This window comes from Lactuca serriola, chromosome 5, assembly GCF_051521515.1.
Source record: "Lactuca serriola cultivar US96UC23 chromosome 5, Lser_US96UC23_V15, whole genome shotgun sequence".
In the NCBI taxonomy this organism is placed as follows: domain Eukaryota; kingdom Viridiplantae; phylum Streptophyta; class Magnoliopsida; order Asterales; family Asteraceae; genus Lactuca; species Lactuca serriola.
Genome location: NC_136412.1, coordinates 342,061,621 through 342,078,803, shown reverse-complemented (window position 1 = coordinate 342,078,803; position 17,183 = coordinate 342,061,621). Strand labels below are relative to the sequence as shown.

Genomic DNA, 17,183 nt, shown 5'->3' with positions numbered 1-17,183 from the left:
AGGCGTGATCGTACCGCTCCTCGTGTTTATGTTGTGATGAGATTCTGGGAATACTTCAAATAAATTGTATTGAAAACCTTTTTGTAATAACTTTAATGGAATCAGGTTGTTTTTGGAAATTTTAAATTGGTTGGAATTTTTGGTCGTTACACCAAAAATGCATATTTTTCAGCTTAATCCATTAAGTCCAAGTCTCAAACCTTTAGATCTAAATCAATATGATTTTTAGATGGATAAAGTTTCCAACTTTAACCATAACAAGGCCATAAACTTTCAAGATCTAAACTTTATGCACTAAAGTGACCAAAAGCTCATAACACACAGAACTAGCTAGTTCTAACAAATGCATCTTCAAGATTCAAGCTTTATACCTATAAAAGAAAGATCAAGGTGAACAAAGTCTGGATCTACAAACTCTAATGTACCCAACACTTCCCCAAAGAGCTCATTTTTCTTCAAGATGCACCGAGAACACTACAAAGCACTCAAGAACACCTTCTTTTGCTTAAAAGACTCAAACTAGTGTTAGAGTTCTAAGAGAGGGAGTTGTAGAGGTAAAGACCAAGAATGGAATGAGTTTGGAGAAGTTAAGAAGCTTAAATAGGGCTCAAACCACGAAAATAGGGTTTAGGAACTGATCGCGTACTTCCGACGTACTCTAGGTATGCCTAGTACACATTTTGTACTCCTAACATACTAGACTAAGCCCAAAACTTTCCTAACTTCAAACGATCATAACTTCTTCGTTCCAACTCCATTTTCAACGATCTTTATATCCACGTAAAGGTATTAAAGAGCCCCACACTATTATCTAAGTTCGAAACATCACTTTTCCTGTTTTACCCTTTGACCCCAACACAAACAAACTCTTGGATACCGTAATCTACATTACCCACATCCAAATGGGTCTAAACCTCTTTTTCCCAAAGCCCGAAGCCTTATGATACTTGATCTTCGGGTCACGACCCCAAATTATAAAACGACTTGAAACATGGTGTTACAGTGTTAACCAGAAGGTAGAGTTCGCAACATAAACTCCATACAGAGTTGTGATAAGTGAAGAACAACAGTCAGGCAGGGAACATGTAACATCTAATATAGGTATGAGTCTATGCTTCGAATGTTAAGTTTTAGAGTTGAGTTTTTGTGCTTTAGCCCCTTCCGCGGTGTGGTGGGTGGCTTACCACGACACCACGACGTGGTATTCATTTAAGGTCGCGTTGGGCCGCTGCAATGAGCTCAAAACCCTAAGCCTTTGATCATGAACCCTATTTAAGGAACGATGGGGCTAGGGTTTCACGTGATCCCAACCATCTTTTCCAGAAAGGACCAATACCCTAGCTTCCCTAGCAAGTTTCTAAGCTTTAGAAAAATTAAATGCTTTTTTATTTTTTTTTCATTTATCTTGTTACTCATATAAGATTATGACATTTGGATACAATTAATTGTGTTTTTAGTCTTTTGATTTTTACGATACTTAGTAAAAAATAAATAGTAAAAAAATATACAAGATATTTGATTGTATTTGATTTCTGATAGATTTATATCACTCCGCAATCCAAAGACCAGGGTTTTTATAGAGTACCAAGGGTTTTTTTTATTTTATTTCTTTGTTGCTCCTCAAATCTTCCACTTCGAAGAAGAAAACACTGTACAAAGCCTTTTCTTCTTCCAATTTTTGACCAGCTAAATCTATCTTTGGTAAAAATGGCGACTCTTGTTCCCCCTCCACCAGCGGCGGCGGCGGCGGAAACTATCAAACCGGAGAAAGTCGATTACATGGACCTACCATGCCCTATTCCTTACGAAGAAATCCACCGGGAAGCCCTCAGTTAATATCTTGCTGCTCTTGAACCTCAATTATTGAATTGGTATCGTTAGTTTTGTTTTAGTTTTTGCTGTAAACGATTTAGGTGATTGATTTGAATGATCACATAAACCCTAATCCATTATCATCGTTAAACCCTAAGCTACTTGATACTTTTGAAATTTTTTACTTTCTTGATTGGAATTATTTCTATGGTCACGAAATATACGTATTTATCTCTCCGTCTTGGGGCACCGGAGCCTTTATCATGGGATCAAGATACCTTCATAGTATTTTTCAAATTGGGGTTCTTGCTCAACTCTACATATATAATGCACCTTTTATTCAAAACTTAAACGTTCAAGAGCAAATCCTACACAGACATTTGATTCAAGAAGTTAAATCTATTGTTATGGAAATAGTATTTTCCTTAGGACGATTTGTTGGTAAGTGATGCAACAAGACTTATAAGCAATGACCACATTGTATCAATTCTTAAATAATGCATTGTTATTTTCTTATTGTATGCAACAATCTGTGATTGGTTGACTATCTTGATGTTTCATATTGACCCAAGGCACATTCAGTTTAACGGGTAGTGATGCTTCCATTGAATCAATCACCTGTAAACTAGAAACATAAATGAAGTTTTACCTTCAACAGCATCTTAGATTGAATATTTTCTTGTTCTCTAGTGTCCTTAAAGGCTGATTATTTTGAGGGGATGCGAGTTGATTTTACTAAGGGACTCAATCAGAGATTCTCACTAAGTCACAGGTACTAATTCCAAATCAACATATGTTCTTTGAGTTCATATGAACTTTCCTCCATTTCTGTTTTTATAATTATCCATTTTTGAACTTTATAGTATTGCCATGGGACCCACGGAGCTTCCTTCTCAATCTGCTGAAGTAATTAAAATTCCAACTGCAAACTATGAGTTTGGTGCAAACTTCATAGATCCAAAGGTAGGTTATTTATGAGTTATGACACTGTGTCATCTTTAGGATCTTAGTTTGCTTATTGGAAGGGCATATTTGTAATTGTTTGGTGTGCTGTAGTTAATGCTTATTGGAAGAGTCTTGACTGATGGACGAGTCAATGCCAGAGTGAAATGTGACTTGTCTGAGAATCTTACCATGAAGGCCAATGCTCAGGTGGAAGGGTAGATTAGTAATTCTTAATATTTACATATAATACACATTAAGCCTTTTTTGGATGAATGAACATTATCGATAATTCCTTGTGTTTTTCTTCTCAGCTTACAAGCGAGCCACACATGTCTCATGGAATGTTCAATTTTGACTACAAGGTAAATTATTAGTCTTGTATGCTTACAAGTTCTCCATTTTATTAAATTTTATGTCATTTTATTGGTAACTGGTTATGCAATTTGTATGCAGGGTAGCGACTATCGGAGTCAATTCCAGCTTGGAAATGGTGGTTTACTTGGTGCTAGTTATATTCAGGTAAAAGATTTACCATCTTTTATATTAAATGTCTGGTTTTATTTTTTAGTGTTAAAAAAATAAAAAATTAATATTTTGGTTGCAGAGTGTTACCCCTCACTTGTCATTAGGTGGGGAAGTATTCTGGGCAGGTCAGCATCGTAAGTCTGGTCTTGGTTATGCTGCCCGATACAATACGGATAAAATGGTAATTTTCTCAAATTTTAACATGTAGTATATTTTTATTTCTAGTATATGCATAGTCTATTCTATATTTCTATTATTAACTCAAATTCATATTCTTTGTTGCTACAGGTTGCCTCAGGACAGATTGCTAGCACTGGAATGGTGGCTCTTAGCTATGTTCAGAAAGTGTCTGAAAAGGTAAAATCTTGTTAAATGTTGTTGGTATTTTTTTTTTTTTTCACTTATCAGCTTATTACATTACATTTGTCTCCTTTGTTGTATGTAGGTTTCATTGGCATCTGATTTAATGTACAATTACATGTCAAGAGATGTCACTGCCAGCTTTGGCTATGATTACATACTTCGCCAGGTAAGTGAACAAAGCCATTACTGATTTTTTTTTTTATAATTTATTTTTTATTTTATATAAATAACGTTTGGGAAATTGGCATGGAGAGATTTTGCCACCAATTTTCTTCATTCAAATGACATGTCTAGCTACACTCAGCTTCTCATGCTTTTTCTAATAAATGAGCATTTTAAAAACTCATCTTTTTAAGCCACATATAATTAATTTTTTTATATATAAAGACTTCAATAAATATGAATGCTCAAAAAAGGCTTCAATTTTTTGTCACAAAAATAAATAAATTGAACTAAAATACATTGGGTACAATAAAAAGTTATCATTTTTCGATTCCATTGATTTTATTATTTACATTGACAGTGTCGGCTTAGAGGCAAGATTGACTCAAATGGCTGCACATCTGCTTTTCTTGAAGAAAGGTTGAGCATGGGTCTTAATTTTATCATCTCTGCTGAGGTCAGTGCATTTATATAAATGGAAGAATTAGAAATATACCTTTTCTTTAATTTTATTCTTATCACAACATTCTACTGTTAAAATTCTACCTATGTTTAGTAATCTCATCCAAACAGAAAGCAGTTTTCATTGCTAGAACTAGTAGTTAGATTTTTTAAAGTATTAATAAGAAAAAAAAGTTGAAAATACAATGGCATAATTAGGTAGAAATTTCAAACTAAAATGTTGTAATATAAAGAAATGATAATTTGCTATAATGACCTTATTGCTAATTTTTATCAACATTCAGATCGACCACATGAAGAAAGACTACAAGTTTGGGTTCGGATTGACAGTTGGAGAATAGATAACAACATGCTTCATTGCTTTGTGAGTCAAATTGATTATTTTTTTCAATCTTGAGGACACAAATATTTGAGATTTATTTTTATCTTTTTTGAGCAATATAACTTGTGGGTGGCACTTCCAGCTGCATGACAGTTTAGAGTAGCATTTACCAGTTGTAGGCATTTAATTTTGCAGTTTGGAGATGTAATTTAATGTAGTCTGTTTTCAGCCATTTCCATTCCCATTTCCATTTGTATGGATGAATCATAATAAGGGATAAACTACGGTTGATTGTGATTGTGATTGATGGGACAAAATCCAGAAAAGATACAAGTTCAAAAATGAGAAACCCTTGTCAAATATGACCAATCCGTGAACCAATTGTGGAAAATGTTGAACCCATTAATTAAGTTTCTTGTTAAATTATTTTACAAAACCAATGTTTCCTTAATGAGTTGAGAAATTGTTAGTTTTAAAAGATTCATTAGTATTAGTGTTAAGATGAAACAATTTAAGATTTACAAGTTACACAAGCTACTTGAACCAAGAGAAAACGGTACCATTAGACCATCCGGTATGGTAGGGAAAAGGCCGTGTAGGAGCTGATATGGCATGCCAACCTACGCGTGAACACCGCCCCAGGCGTCCGTAGGTGGCTTGTGGTGTTGTCCCATCCACGGACGAAGACAACGAATCGCGTGAGGAGAGAGAAAGCAACTTAATCAACTTAAAAAAATATATTATTAAATTTTTAAATTTAAATAACATCTTACATCTTTTACCTATATATGCTACACACTTTACACTTCTAAAACAAAAATTTCTTCTATTTTATTTATCTTTTCTTTAAAAATGGATCCAAACCAAAATGTCTTACCCATTCCAAACACCTCAAATACTCCAAATGATTATCAAATGCAAGAGATTTTCTAATACGTGCCCTAAAGACACATATAAGAAGCATTAAATATCACAAATATTATCATACTTAAATGTGAAATTCATTTATTATAAGGAATATTATTATAATTAAATATGAAATACATTAATAATAGTTTTCATAATAAATGAATTTCATATTTAATTATGGTAATATTTATGATATTTAATGTTTCTTATATGTGCCTTAGGACACATATTAGAAAATCCCTACATGCAATTGTTGGACTCTCTAATTCAACAATAATCTTTATTCACTAACCTTCCATACAACCCACAATTCTTCCAACAACAACGACCACAACAACAATTCATTCAACCCCAATTCCAAGGTTTTCAACAACATTCTCAACAATTTCAACCGCAACAATTCCAAACACAATCATCTAAACTCTCATTATCTCAATCCCAAACTGTAAACCTCGACAACGACGAACGTGTCCAAGAAACACCACAACTATCTCGAAGAAGGCAACCAAAATCAAAAGGGGAAAAAAGCAGTGGCTTGGAACGAAGAAGAGGAAGAAGCTTTAACGAAAACTTGAATTTTCATATCGTGTGATTCGAGAAGAGACAACACACAATCCGGGGAAAGTTTTAGGAATCATGTTTTGGATCACTTTCACGCGCTACTAGGAAGGCAAGCGGATCAGTCGTACGATGCGGTCAACAGAAAATGGCATGACCTATGAGCGGTTTGCACAAAGTTTAATGTCATATTTGAAAATCTAAAAAATATGCAGAAAAGTGGTTGCAACGACTTCAATATTTTATCAACCGCGTGCTACCAATTCAAAGTTACCAATAATGGTAAACCATTCGGTCACCAAAAAGCGTGAGAAGTTTGTCATAACGGTCCAAAATGAGTCCTTAATCCGGAGACGTCGCATTCGGACTCGACCACCGGCTCCAACAAAAGACCAAGAACTTCCGATTCGGACACAAGTTTTGGTCTAGACCTCAATGATGACTTCGATGTTGCCGATGCAGTGGGTCCACCAAAAGTCCAACTTCGTTGACCACCGGGAAGGGAAAAAGCAAAACGGGCGGCGTCTTCAAGCGGAAAAGCAACCGCAACTAGCGACGCCTGACTTGTGGAATCCATAGATAAAACTCTAAGTTTTCTAGAAAAAAGTTACGAATCAACGGAAGAAGCACGTCGCCAAAAAATCGCTCTTACCGATCTTGAAATCATAAACACAAAGCATAACCGGATCTCGACCCGGAATATGGAAAGTAGGTTCTAATATTTATGTTTTAGTTGACATGTTTTATGTTTTTTAAGTAATTTAGGATAAATAAACAATTTAGAGTTTTTTTTTAATATGTTTTTTAAGTATTTTAGGATTTAAATTTGTGTGTTTTAAAATTAATGTAATGTGTTTTAATTTAATGTTTTTAGTTTAATGTGTGTTTTTATTTGAATAATTTTTTTAATTTAATCTAATAATGTCAAAAAAATGATGTGGAGTGGTAGCTATTTTCAAGGGCTAGTGGTTTGATAATGAATTTGTAATGGAGCTGATATAATACTGATGTAAATCATTTTTTGAATGTGTTGGATGTGACATGCCCCTTAGCTTTAGTTCTTTAATAAAGTTTTTGAGGTTAGGATATTTAGTTCTAGGTATGAGGTCTTGTCACACCTAATTCATCCAACCAAGAACAAGATTCCATTGCTTATTCATCTTAACCAAAATTTGAATGCACACTAGTAAAACAAATCAAACAAAATGAAGTTTTAGAATGTTGTCGATGTGAAACTAAAGTTGGAATGAGGACATTAAAGGCAACTTTGACTTATGGGAGACGTTTTTTTAGGGGTCGTAATTGAGTAAGTTCATAAATGGAGAAAATCAATTGTCTGAGCTTGTGTTTTGGACATATTGTTATAAATATTTTTTTTGGCCAGAGTTTTCCGTTTTAGACATATTTTTCCATTTTAAACCGATATATTTTTTTCCTATTTTGAGCAATATTTTTCTGTTTTGGAATGTTTTTTCTTGTTATGGATAGTTAGAATAGATTTTATGTTTTGGACATAAATAATAAAGTTTGTAAAATACCTTATGTTGGTCAGAAATCAGAATATCAAAGGAATACCTCTTTCTTGTAGCGATATGATGGTTGTATCTAACCCGTCCGATCTTCTTTCAAGCTTTAAAGCAAATTAAGATACATTGAAATAAATGTCATATGGATTAAGTTTCACCCGAGTTTAATTTTCATGGGCTAAATCCCAAACTCTACCATAATGGTATATACAACATTTCTCTCTGTCATAAATAATGCCTTAGCACCTTCCATTTGACAATTTACACCGTCCTTACCGTGCAACATACTTCCTTAGAATGCCAACCTTATCTTATTTTATTTATTTATTTATTTATTTTTTACAGTGTGATTTATTATCATATCCCCTACATAAAGTTTTACAATCCAAGAGGGAGTAACTAGGGACCCAAGATTAAAATTTCTTGAACATCTATGCTTATCATTCAAAGATTTCACCTGGAACATCTATGCTTATCGAAAGTTGTTTCATGTCTAATACAATAAGTGCACAAGCACTTACTTTATTTCATTTTCTTTCCCACAAAGTACCAATAGAATCCTATAATTATTTTTAGCAAAACGTAAATGGTACCCATCCACGTTTATGCCCAAATTTCTAAATTGGAAATCTTCAGCGAAGAACTCTTCTTTATTCTCATCCACTTTATACAACTTTAGTATTTCGACATCTTGGCATAACAAGTACAAAAAGATCATACACTATGTTCCTTATAGTATATGTAGAAGTAACATATTCTCATCTTCACTATAAGTGCTGTTAAACTTGAAGGCTAAAAGACACACACTTTTACACATAGTAAGATTATACAGGAAAGCACTAACATGAAGAAGGAAAAACTACTTCTGTATTAACATAAAAACAACTGAACATCATGCCTTATGAGACTTACACGAGAAAAGAAACTGACAACTAAAGGTAACTTCTACCAATAAAGTAACTACCCACTACGGAAAGATAAAAGCTGAAAACTGAACATAAAGAAATAAACATAAAATTGACAAAATAACCCATGCACATGCATTTAGGTGTTGTACTTTTAACACTTCCCCTCAACACCTAATTTAACTATCCCCATAGCATCACAAAACTCAAACAATTTCTTGTTGGCCAAACCTTTTGTCAAGGAATCTACAACTTGCTCTGTGGTGTTAATATATTTCAGATCAATGTCACCTTGTAACACATTTTCATGAATGAAATGATAGTGTACCTCGATATGCTTGGTTCAGGCATGGAACGTGGGATTCTCAGCAAATTGTATAGAAGATAAATTATCACAAAACAATGGTACACTATAGTTCACCTCCTGTTTAAGATCCTTTAGCAATTGTACCAGCCATACACACTCCTGAGCTGCCATTGCAGCAACTCTATACTCTGCTTCTGTTGTTGATAACGAGACTATAGGTTGTCGTTTACTACACCAAGTTACCACACTAGATCCCAACATGAACAAGTAACATGTGGTTGATCTACGTGTATTGACATCACCAACATAATCTGCATCACAGTAGCCTGACAGCTTGCTTTCTTCTCCTTTCTTGAAAGAAATACCCCAATTTAGTGTCATCTTGATATACCTTAGTACCCTTCGTACTGCATCCAGGTGAGGCTTTCTTGGATTTTGCATGAAGCGACTCAAAACTCCAACAGCAAAGGCTATATTAGGTATCGTTAGAGTTAAATATATAAGTCTTCCCACAATATTTCTATACATTGAAGCATCTTCCAGTTCTCTACCTGTTGTTGCACTAAACTTGACATTTGCATCCATGGGTGTTACTGCTGGCTTGCTATCTAACATCCCAAACTTATTTAACAGGTCTGTGGAATGTTTCCTTTGATGCAAAACAATCACATCATGCTGGTAGCTCAACTCTAAACCTAGGAAATGATTCAACCTTCCCAAGTCTTTCATATAAAACCGAGTGCAGAGATTTTCTTTGAGCCGAGTAATCATTTCATCATAGTTTCCTGTGATTATCAGATCATCTACATATACCAGAACCACAACAACCTTGTCTCCTTTACTTTTAACAAAAAGACTTGCATCAAAAGCAGTTATAGAATATCCGTTATGTTCGAGAAATTCAGCAATCTTTCCGAACCAGGCTCTCGGTGATTGTTTTAGTCTATAAAAGGCTTTCTTAAGATTGCATACATATTGTGGATGGGTTTTACTTACAAAGCCCTGAGGTTGATCCATTAGAATCACTCAATCAAGTTCTCCATATAAAAATGCATTACTCACATCCGTTTGCCACATATTCCATCCTTTACTAGCAGCTAAGGCCAGTAGAACTCTCACTGTGGTTAGTTTTGCTACAGGGCTAAATGTTTCTTCGTAGTCGAGCCCGTATTCTTGAGAGAAACCTCGTGCAACAAGTCGAGCCTTCAGCCTTTCTACTGAACCATCAGCTTTCCGTTTGACTTTATAATCCCACTTACAAGATTTTGGCTTTGCATTGGTTGGTTTAGGAACCAATTCCCAAGTTTGGTTTCTCATTAGAGCAGTGTAATCTTCTTCCATGGCATTGATCCACTCCTTTTTTAGGCAAGCTTATTGGTACGAATCAGGTTCTATTGCTACATCTTCAATTACAACAGCATTTGCATATCTGGGATTTGGTTTCTTTGGTCTTGATGATCTTCTTAGACTCAAGTTTTCACCACCATCTTCATTATTGATTCTTGGATGAAAGCTACCAGTTTTCCATGGTCTAGAACTTTGGGATTGAGCTTCATCATCCTCCAGAATAACATCTACTTCATCAAGTTTTAAGTTGACATCAGAGGATTCAAGCTTATCCTTAAATAGACCTGAATTTGGAAGTACTTCACGATTTTTTGACCACCATGATGAAGCTTCATCGAATACAACATTCCTTGAAATGTAGCACTTTCCTGTGGTTGGGTCACAACAACGCCATCCTTTCCTTTCTTGATCGTATCCCGCAAAAATACATCAAAATGCTTTCTTTTCCATTTTGCTACGAAGATGATTAGGCACAAAAACATAAACAATGCAACTAAACACTCGAAAATGACTTACATTAGGCTTTATATTCCACAGCTTCTCAAACGGTGACAGGTATTTGAGCCCTTGTTGAGGTATTTTGTTGATTACATAAGTTGCAGTCTTCATAGCTTCTGCCCAGAAACGCCCTTGTACGTTTTTATCATGTAACATGCTGCCACAAATCTTGGACAGATGACGATTCCTTCTCTCTGAAATTCCATTCTGCTGTGGCGTATTGGGACAAGTCATTTGTCGTTTAATCTTGTGTTTCTTCAAATACATTGAGAATTCATCAGCAAGATACTCTCCCCCATTATCTGAGCGTAGACAACCTATACTACCTCTAGTTTCTCTCTCAGCTTCAAGTTTGAACTCCTTAAACTTCATGAACGCTTCTGACTTTTCTTTCATAAAATATACCCATACATATCTTGAGAAATCATCAATGAAAGTTACCATATACCTCATGCCTTTGATTGATGACTGTTTCACAGGTCCGAAGACATCAGAATGAACGAGTTCTAAGGGAGCTTTCGACTTATACTTTGAACTTTCGAAGGGTTGTTGATGCGCTTTTCCAAATTGACACCCAACACAGATAATATCCTTTCGGATTTCTAGTTGAGGAAGTCCTTTAACCATCTGTTTCTTCATCATTAAGTCAAGTTTATCATAGCTCACATGACTTAATCTCATGTGTCACAGGTATGCATTTTGGTTGCTTTTTGTCTTTTCTACATACGCCGTCTCAACCGACATCACATAGATTGAATCAGCCCGTCGTCCCTTTAGTATAGGTTTTGATCGAGTTTCGAATTCTTTGAAGATCATCACATCATTCGGACCAAACAACACATAGTGACCAGATGAGGCCAATTGTGAAACTGAAAGAAGATTCTTCTTCATACCCGGAACGTGATAGACACTTTCTAGTCTCAGTTCTTTGTTGTTATCTTCTGGACGAACACTACATTGCCAACATGTGCAATTGAGAGTTTAGAGTTATCGGCTATCACAACCACTCGACTACCGCCATAATTGATAGAATCTTGAAGTTTCTCATGCTCCCCGGTCATATGGTTTGAACATCCAGAGTCAACAGTTCATTCATCAAGACTATCTTCACTATTTTCAGCAGTTGCACTAAACGCTTCGTCCTTGACTTGTGCATACAAAGCTTCTGCATCCTAGGCTTCTTCTTCTTGCGATGCTGCAACATTACCCTCTTCCAACTGTTCTGATCGACAGTTGCGTGCCATATATCCCTTTCGGCCACAATTATGACACTTGAAAGGAAATCGTTTGTTGGAACGATGGTTGTTTTGTTTATCCTCAGATGGTTCTCATTTTTCAAACTTACGAGTATTCTTCCCCGACTCATAGTTTCTAGTTTTATCAGAGCTCTTTTTGTAGTGCTGACTAGACTGTGATCGATACTTTCCTTTACCCTTTTCTGCATAGAGGGCTTCTTCATCAGTCTTAATCGAGTCCCCACTCATCTGCTTCACTAAGGCTTCCTGTCCGGCTAGGAGATTCTCAAATTCAACGAGAGAAGGTTGAGTGGCCCAACCTTGAACCGCTGCTACAAAGCTTATGAATTCTGGTTTTAGACCATGAATTATAATCCTTTTCATCCTTGTTTCGCTTATCTGTGACTGAGGATCAAGCTCTGTAATTTCTTTGCATGTAGACTTTACCTTGTGAAAGTACTGGGGAATTGTCATATCCCTCTGAGATACAGATAGTAATTCATTCTCAAGAAGTTGTAACTTAGCATCATTCTTCTTAGAGAATAGGGTTTTCAACATATCCCAAGCCTCCTTTGGAGTCACTACATCCCTGATATGTTCCAGAATATCTTCTTCAACTGTTGTTTTTAAAACGAACATGGCCTTGCCTGCTTTAATCTTCCACTTGCGTAAGGTTCCATTGTTGTCTTTTGCCGCCGGTTGACTTGTCTCTGACCCATTTACAGCTTCCCAGAGATCTTGCCCTTGCATGTATGACATGATGCAGGTAGACCACGTGTTGTAATTCTGGTTGTTAAGTTTCTTCACTCCACCAGTAGTTTGAAGGTCAGTCATTGAACCTGGCTTTGATACCAGTTTGTTAAACTTGAAGGCTAAAAGACACACACTTTTACACACAGTAAGATTATACACGAAAGCACTAACATGAAGAAGGAAAAACTACTTCCGCATTAACATAAAAACAACTGAACATCATGCCTTAAGGCTTACACGAGAAAAGAAACTGACAACTAAAGGTAACTTCTACCAATAAAGTAACTACCCACTACGGAAAGATAAAAGCTGAAAACTGAACAGAAAGAAATAAACATAAAATTGACAAAATAACCCCTGCACTGCAAATAGCAAGAAAAACTACTTAAAATTATAAGAAAATCATTAAACTTGACAACAAATGGAAATTATTTAAATACTCACCTTCTATTACTCAAAATGCTAAAAAAATGTGATACATGTTATAGGAGAGATGGTGAACTAGTAGGGTTGGAGTTTTCACTTTTTTGGCTCTACCAAATGTGAAGATATATCGAATAAGGGTGCAAACGAGTCAAACTATTCGTGAGCTACTCGAGATCGGCTCGTTAAAAGTTTGACTCAAAACCGATTTTAAACGAGCCCGAACTTAATATTAAGTTCGTTTATTAAACAAGCTTGAGCTCGAGCCTATAACACTAAGCTCGGTTAGGCTGACAAGCCTAAATGAACCTATATATAATATAATTTATTATTATTTTTATATATTAAAATAAAAAATATTTGGGGAATTAGGAACTTAGGGTATTAGTAAATAAGGTTCTTAACGAGCTTGAACCGGACTTAAAGCTTATTTAGGCACGTTAGACAAAAAACGAGCCGAGCTCGAGCCCGAGCCGAGCATGAATAATTTTTTACGAGCTTGATCCGAGCTCAGTACAAAAAAGCTCGAATCAAGTCGAGTTCGAGCTCGGGCCTCGTATAACTTAAACGAACCCGAGCCGAGCCTGACCAGACTCGGGCTCAACTCAGATTGTTTGCACTCCTAATATCGAACCAGTAGGAACATTCATATGTAAGAAAAATGATGCGTCATATATATATATATATATATATATATATATATATATATATATATATATATATATATATATATATATATATATATATATATACTAGGTGTGAGCCCCATGTATTACATGTGTGTATTTAAAATAATTAAATATGTATAAACATTTGAGAAATTTGAATTTATAAGAAAAATGAGAAAAATATTGAATTACTAAAATTAAAGTATTTTTTTTTCTCTTTTAAATTTAAACAAATCATTTAAATAAAATAATCAAAGCAAATTAATCATATTTTATTTTAAAATTATAAGGAAAGTTCATTAATGAAATTGATATGCATTTATTATTAAATTTAAATACCATATGGAATTTAATAAAATAGGAAAACCACAAAACTACATATGGAATAAAAATTAATTCAAAATAACCACAAAATGACATGTGACAAAATGAATGAGAGTGTGACAAGTGGCAAAAAAACCTTCATTTATTAGAGAAGATATATATATATATATATATATATATATATATATATATATATATATATATATATATATATATATTTTGATGGTTTTCTAAACATAGAGTACTATGTTACGTTTTTTTATTTTTTTTTTTCTTTTAAAAAATTTGAGTTTCAAGTCAAGATTTGAATTAGTTAAAGAGTTTGTTGTTTTAGTTAATATATACAACGTTATAAAAACAATATAAATAAATTAGAACATTTCATATTTTTGTGATAAATTACTCCCCATTCCCCACCACCGCACCAGCTCCATGTTTCTTGTAACTTGTCAGTTCTAAAATGATCCCTCCCGGGCCCCGACCATAATAGGCCCAGTGGCCCACATCACAAAAATTCATTATTCTTACGTTTATCATTTATAACATGAATCATCATAAACACTTGTGCTATGTGTATATCTCCCTCTAGTTTCTTAATTAAATAGTTATTAGAATCTTCATAATTAGAGCCGGGATTTTGGTTTACATATATAAATCATTAACTTGTGGAGATCTTCTGACTGTATAACTACTATTTAACAAATCCCATCAGTTACTATCGTGACGGGTTTCTGGAATTGCTCGGATATTGGGAATTTTATAGTTTCGTTTATGGTTCTGCTGCAATTTTTGAACGTTGAAAATCAAAAACCCATGGAAGGAAGAACTCCTGCTTCTGGTTTTAGCACCATTGTGGATCAAGCAAGTTTGTTTTCAGTTTTTGGAGGCATTATCATGTGTAAAGTTGTAAGTACTTTTACTCCTAATTTTGTCTATCTGAATTTTTGTTGTTAGTGATGATAAGTTGTTTTAATGGTTAACTGGTTATCAAAATGCTTTGTTTTTACTTGAATTCTAAAAAGGTTACATTAATTTTTGTGTTGAAGGCTTATGATTTGACGGGTGTAATTAGTCCCTTGGTCTTCAAAGGTTTTAACAAACTCGAAAGTGTGCAGAAATTCGAATGGAAAAATCGGTTATGTTCTTTTACTTGATTTAATTATTACATTTCCTTTAGCTTTTTGTTGGATTAAACTTACATGTATATCATTTCCTTAGCTCACTTGATGTTAGTTCATATATATGTTTTAGGGGCATCTCGACCTTCCATGCACTTTTTGTGGCCGTTGCTTCTTATTACTTTTTGGTCGTTTCAAATCTTTTTGATGAGCATGATCAACAGGAGTTCATCGTCTATCGATCATCTGCATCATCTAACACTATACTTGCGGTATGTGATCATTTTGTAATCATCATGTTTTATTTTGTGCTGTGCCATATGGCCTAACAGACAACCGAGAAAAATGGTGTGCCTATTTGGTAATGCCATGAGACAAATTTTCATATGTGGCTACGTTTCATTTTCTGGGTTCTATTTATATGGTATGTAAAGATAGAGATATAAGATTGTGGGTCCCAAGTCCCAACAATTATGGTGGGTCCCACATCATCGGGAGAAAATTTGTATGTCTAATGAGTTTTCATATGTAAAGACCAAAGGTTTATTTTCTAACACATTTTATATGTTATGAAAAGATAAGATCTGATTGTGGGACCTATTTACGAGAAATTATAGTGTGACCTACATAATGGAAAACTGAGACATATCGACTGTAATTAATGTATTTGTATATACTTGTATCATTCCAGATGTCCCTCGGTTACTTTTTGTCAGATTTGGCGATGATTATATGGATGTATCCGACTTTAGGTGGTCCAGAATACGTAAGTATACAATGATTATATGAATATATCATGTTTTATTTAGTTTTGATCTCTCTCTCTCTCTCTCTCTCTCTCTCTCTCTCTCTCTCTCTCTCTCTCTCTCTCTCTCTCTCTCTCTCTCTCTCTCTCTCTCTCTCTCTCTCTCTCTCTCTCTCTCTCTCTCTCTCTCTCGTCTTTTATAGGTATTTCACCATGGACTCTCTATGTTCGGTATCATTCAATCCCTTATATGCGGCCAAGCTCAGTTTTACAACTTTATTGTTCTTTTCTCGGAGATCACAACACCATTTGTTAACATAAGATGGTATTCATAGATGAAAAACACTACAAAACTTCATTTGTTTTTCTTCGGATTAATCGATCATTAGATATGCATATGTAGGTATCTTGATGTTGCCGGGAAGAAGAACTCCATGTTTTACTTGTTGAACGGCGTTGCAGTGTTTGTAGGGTGGTTGGTAATGTCTTTTTATCCTAAGGACATGCTTTCTTTTTCTCCCATTAAGTTTTATATGGTTAAAATAATGTCTAGATAAATGCTATCTAGATAAATGATATGATGTCTAAACAATTTAGAAAAATACGACATAATTAGGGAAATGCAAAAAATACATTAAGAGAAATATCGTAATAAGTTGGAACTTAGGGAAACTAACTTTATCTATTAAATCATTTTTTACAACTTGTGGTCATGCAGGCTGCGAGGGTCATCTTGTTCATCTTCTTTTTCCACCACATGTTTACACATTTTGATCAGGTGAATTGATGCAACCATAGTTGATTTGGAAGCTGGAGCAACCTTAGGGTAACACCTAATTAACTGTCCGATCATCCTTTTTGTGTGTTGTTTTAGGTGAAGCAAACTTATTGGACAATATTTTGCAGCTTGCTAACGATCCCGTCGGTATTGACGATAATGAACTTGTTTTGGTTTTGGAAAATTGCCAAAGGATTGATCAAAACTCTCACAAAGTTCACAAGACATAGTCATGGGAGTTGATTGCTGTTCTTGTATTTATTTGAATTTTTTTTTTTGACCTTTTGACATGGAAAAATTATAGTGCAAAATCAAACCATTAAAGTGTGAGAGTAACGATTGGGTAAATTACCGAGAAAAACATCATTTACTTTTGCTATTGATATACACGATGTACTTTTTTTACTCGTAATGCCAGTGCATTTATATTTTTTTCTAACCATGATAACAACTTACTTTAAATCTATTTATCAATCATAACAACTTTTTTATTTTTTA

At 34.6% G+C, this 17,183-nt stretch overlaps 3 protein-coding genes and 1 pseudogene across 6 annotated transcripts; 2 read left to right on the top strand and 2 right to left on the bottom strand.

Moving 5' to 3' along the window:
- The first annotated feature begins 1,576 nt into the window (after positions 1 to 1,576).
- Positions 1,577 to 4,894, top strand: LOC145055409 (mitochondrial import receptor subunit TOM40-1-like). The gene is made up of 11 exons (XM_079003719.1): positions 1,577 to 1,831; positions 2,503 to 2,584; positions 2,676 to 2,775; positions 2,869 to 2,964; positions 3,069 to 3,119; positions 3,211 to 3,276; positions 3,362 to 3,463; positions 3,571 to 3,639; positions 3,728 to 3,811; positions 4,169 to 4,264; positions 4,554 to 4,894. Exons 1-11 carry the CDS (start codon positions 1,708 to 1,710, stop codon positions 4,608 to 4,610), a joined length of 927 nt encoding a protein of 308 aa, XP_078859845.1. The 5' UTR covers positions 1,577 to 1,707; the 3' UTR covers positions 4,611 to 4,894.
- A 4,928-nt stretch (positions 4,895 to 9,822) lies between these two features.
- LOC145051054 (putative mitochondrial protein AtMg00820 pseudogene) lies at positions 9,823 to 10,137 on the bottom strand (annotated as a pseudogene).
- Positions 10,138 to 11,969: 1,832 nt separating this feature from the next.
- LOC145051053 (uncharacterized) lies at positions 11,970 to 12,710 on the bottom strand. Its single transcript, XM_078999202.1, has one exon. It carries the CDS (start codon positions 12,708 to 12,710, stop codon positions 11,970 to 11,972), a length of 741 nt encoding a protein of 246 aa, XP_078855328.1.
- A 1,932-nt stretch (positions 12,711 to 14,642) lies between these two features.
- LOC145055407 (uncharacterized) lies at positions 14,643 to 17,124 on the top strand. 4 transcript variants are annotated; one of them, XM_079003718.1, is made up of 8 exons: positions 14,644 to 14,950; positions 15,091 to 15,179; positions 15,296 to 15,434; positions 15,854 to 15,928; positions 16,111 to 16,232; positions 16,311 to 16,386; positions 16,626 to 16,733; positions 16,814 to 17,124. In XM_079003718.1, exons 1-7 carry the CDS (start codon positions 14,816 to 14,818, stop codon positions 16,692 to 16,694), a joined length of 705 nt encoding a protein of 234 aa, XP_078859844.1. In that variant the 5' UTR covers positions 14,644 to 14,815; the 3' UTR covers positions 16,695 to 16,733; positions 16,814 to 17,124. The 4 variants fall into 4 exon arrangements, with proteins under 4 accessions (XP_078859842.1, XP_078859844.1, XP_078859843.1 ...); XM_079003715.1 differs by having other exon boundaries at positions 14,646 to 14,950; positions 16,626 to 16,685; positions 16,782 to 17,124; XM_079003716.1 differs by lacking the exon at positions 15,854 to 15,928 and having other exon boundaries at positions 14,643 to 14,950; positions 16,626 to 16,685; positions 16,782 to 17,124.
- Positions 17,125 to 17,183: the final 59 nt, after the last annotated feature.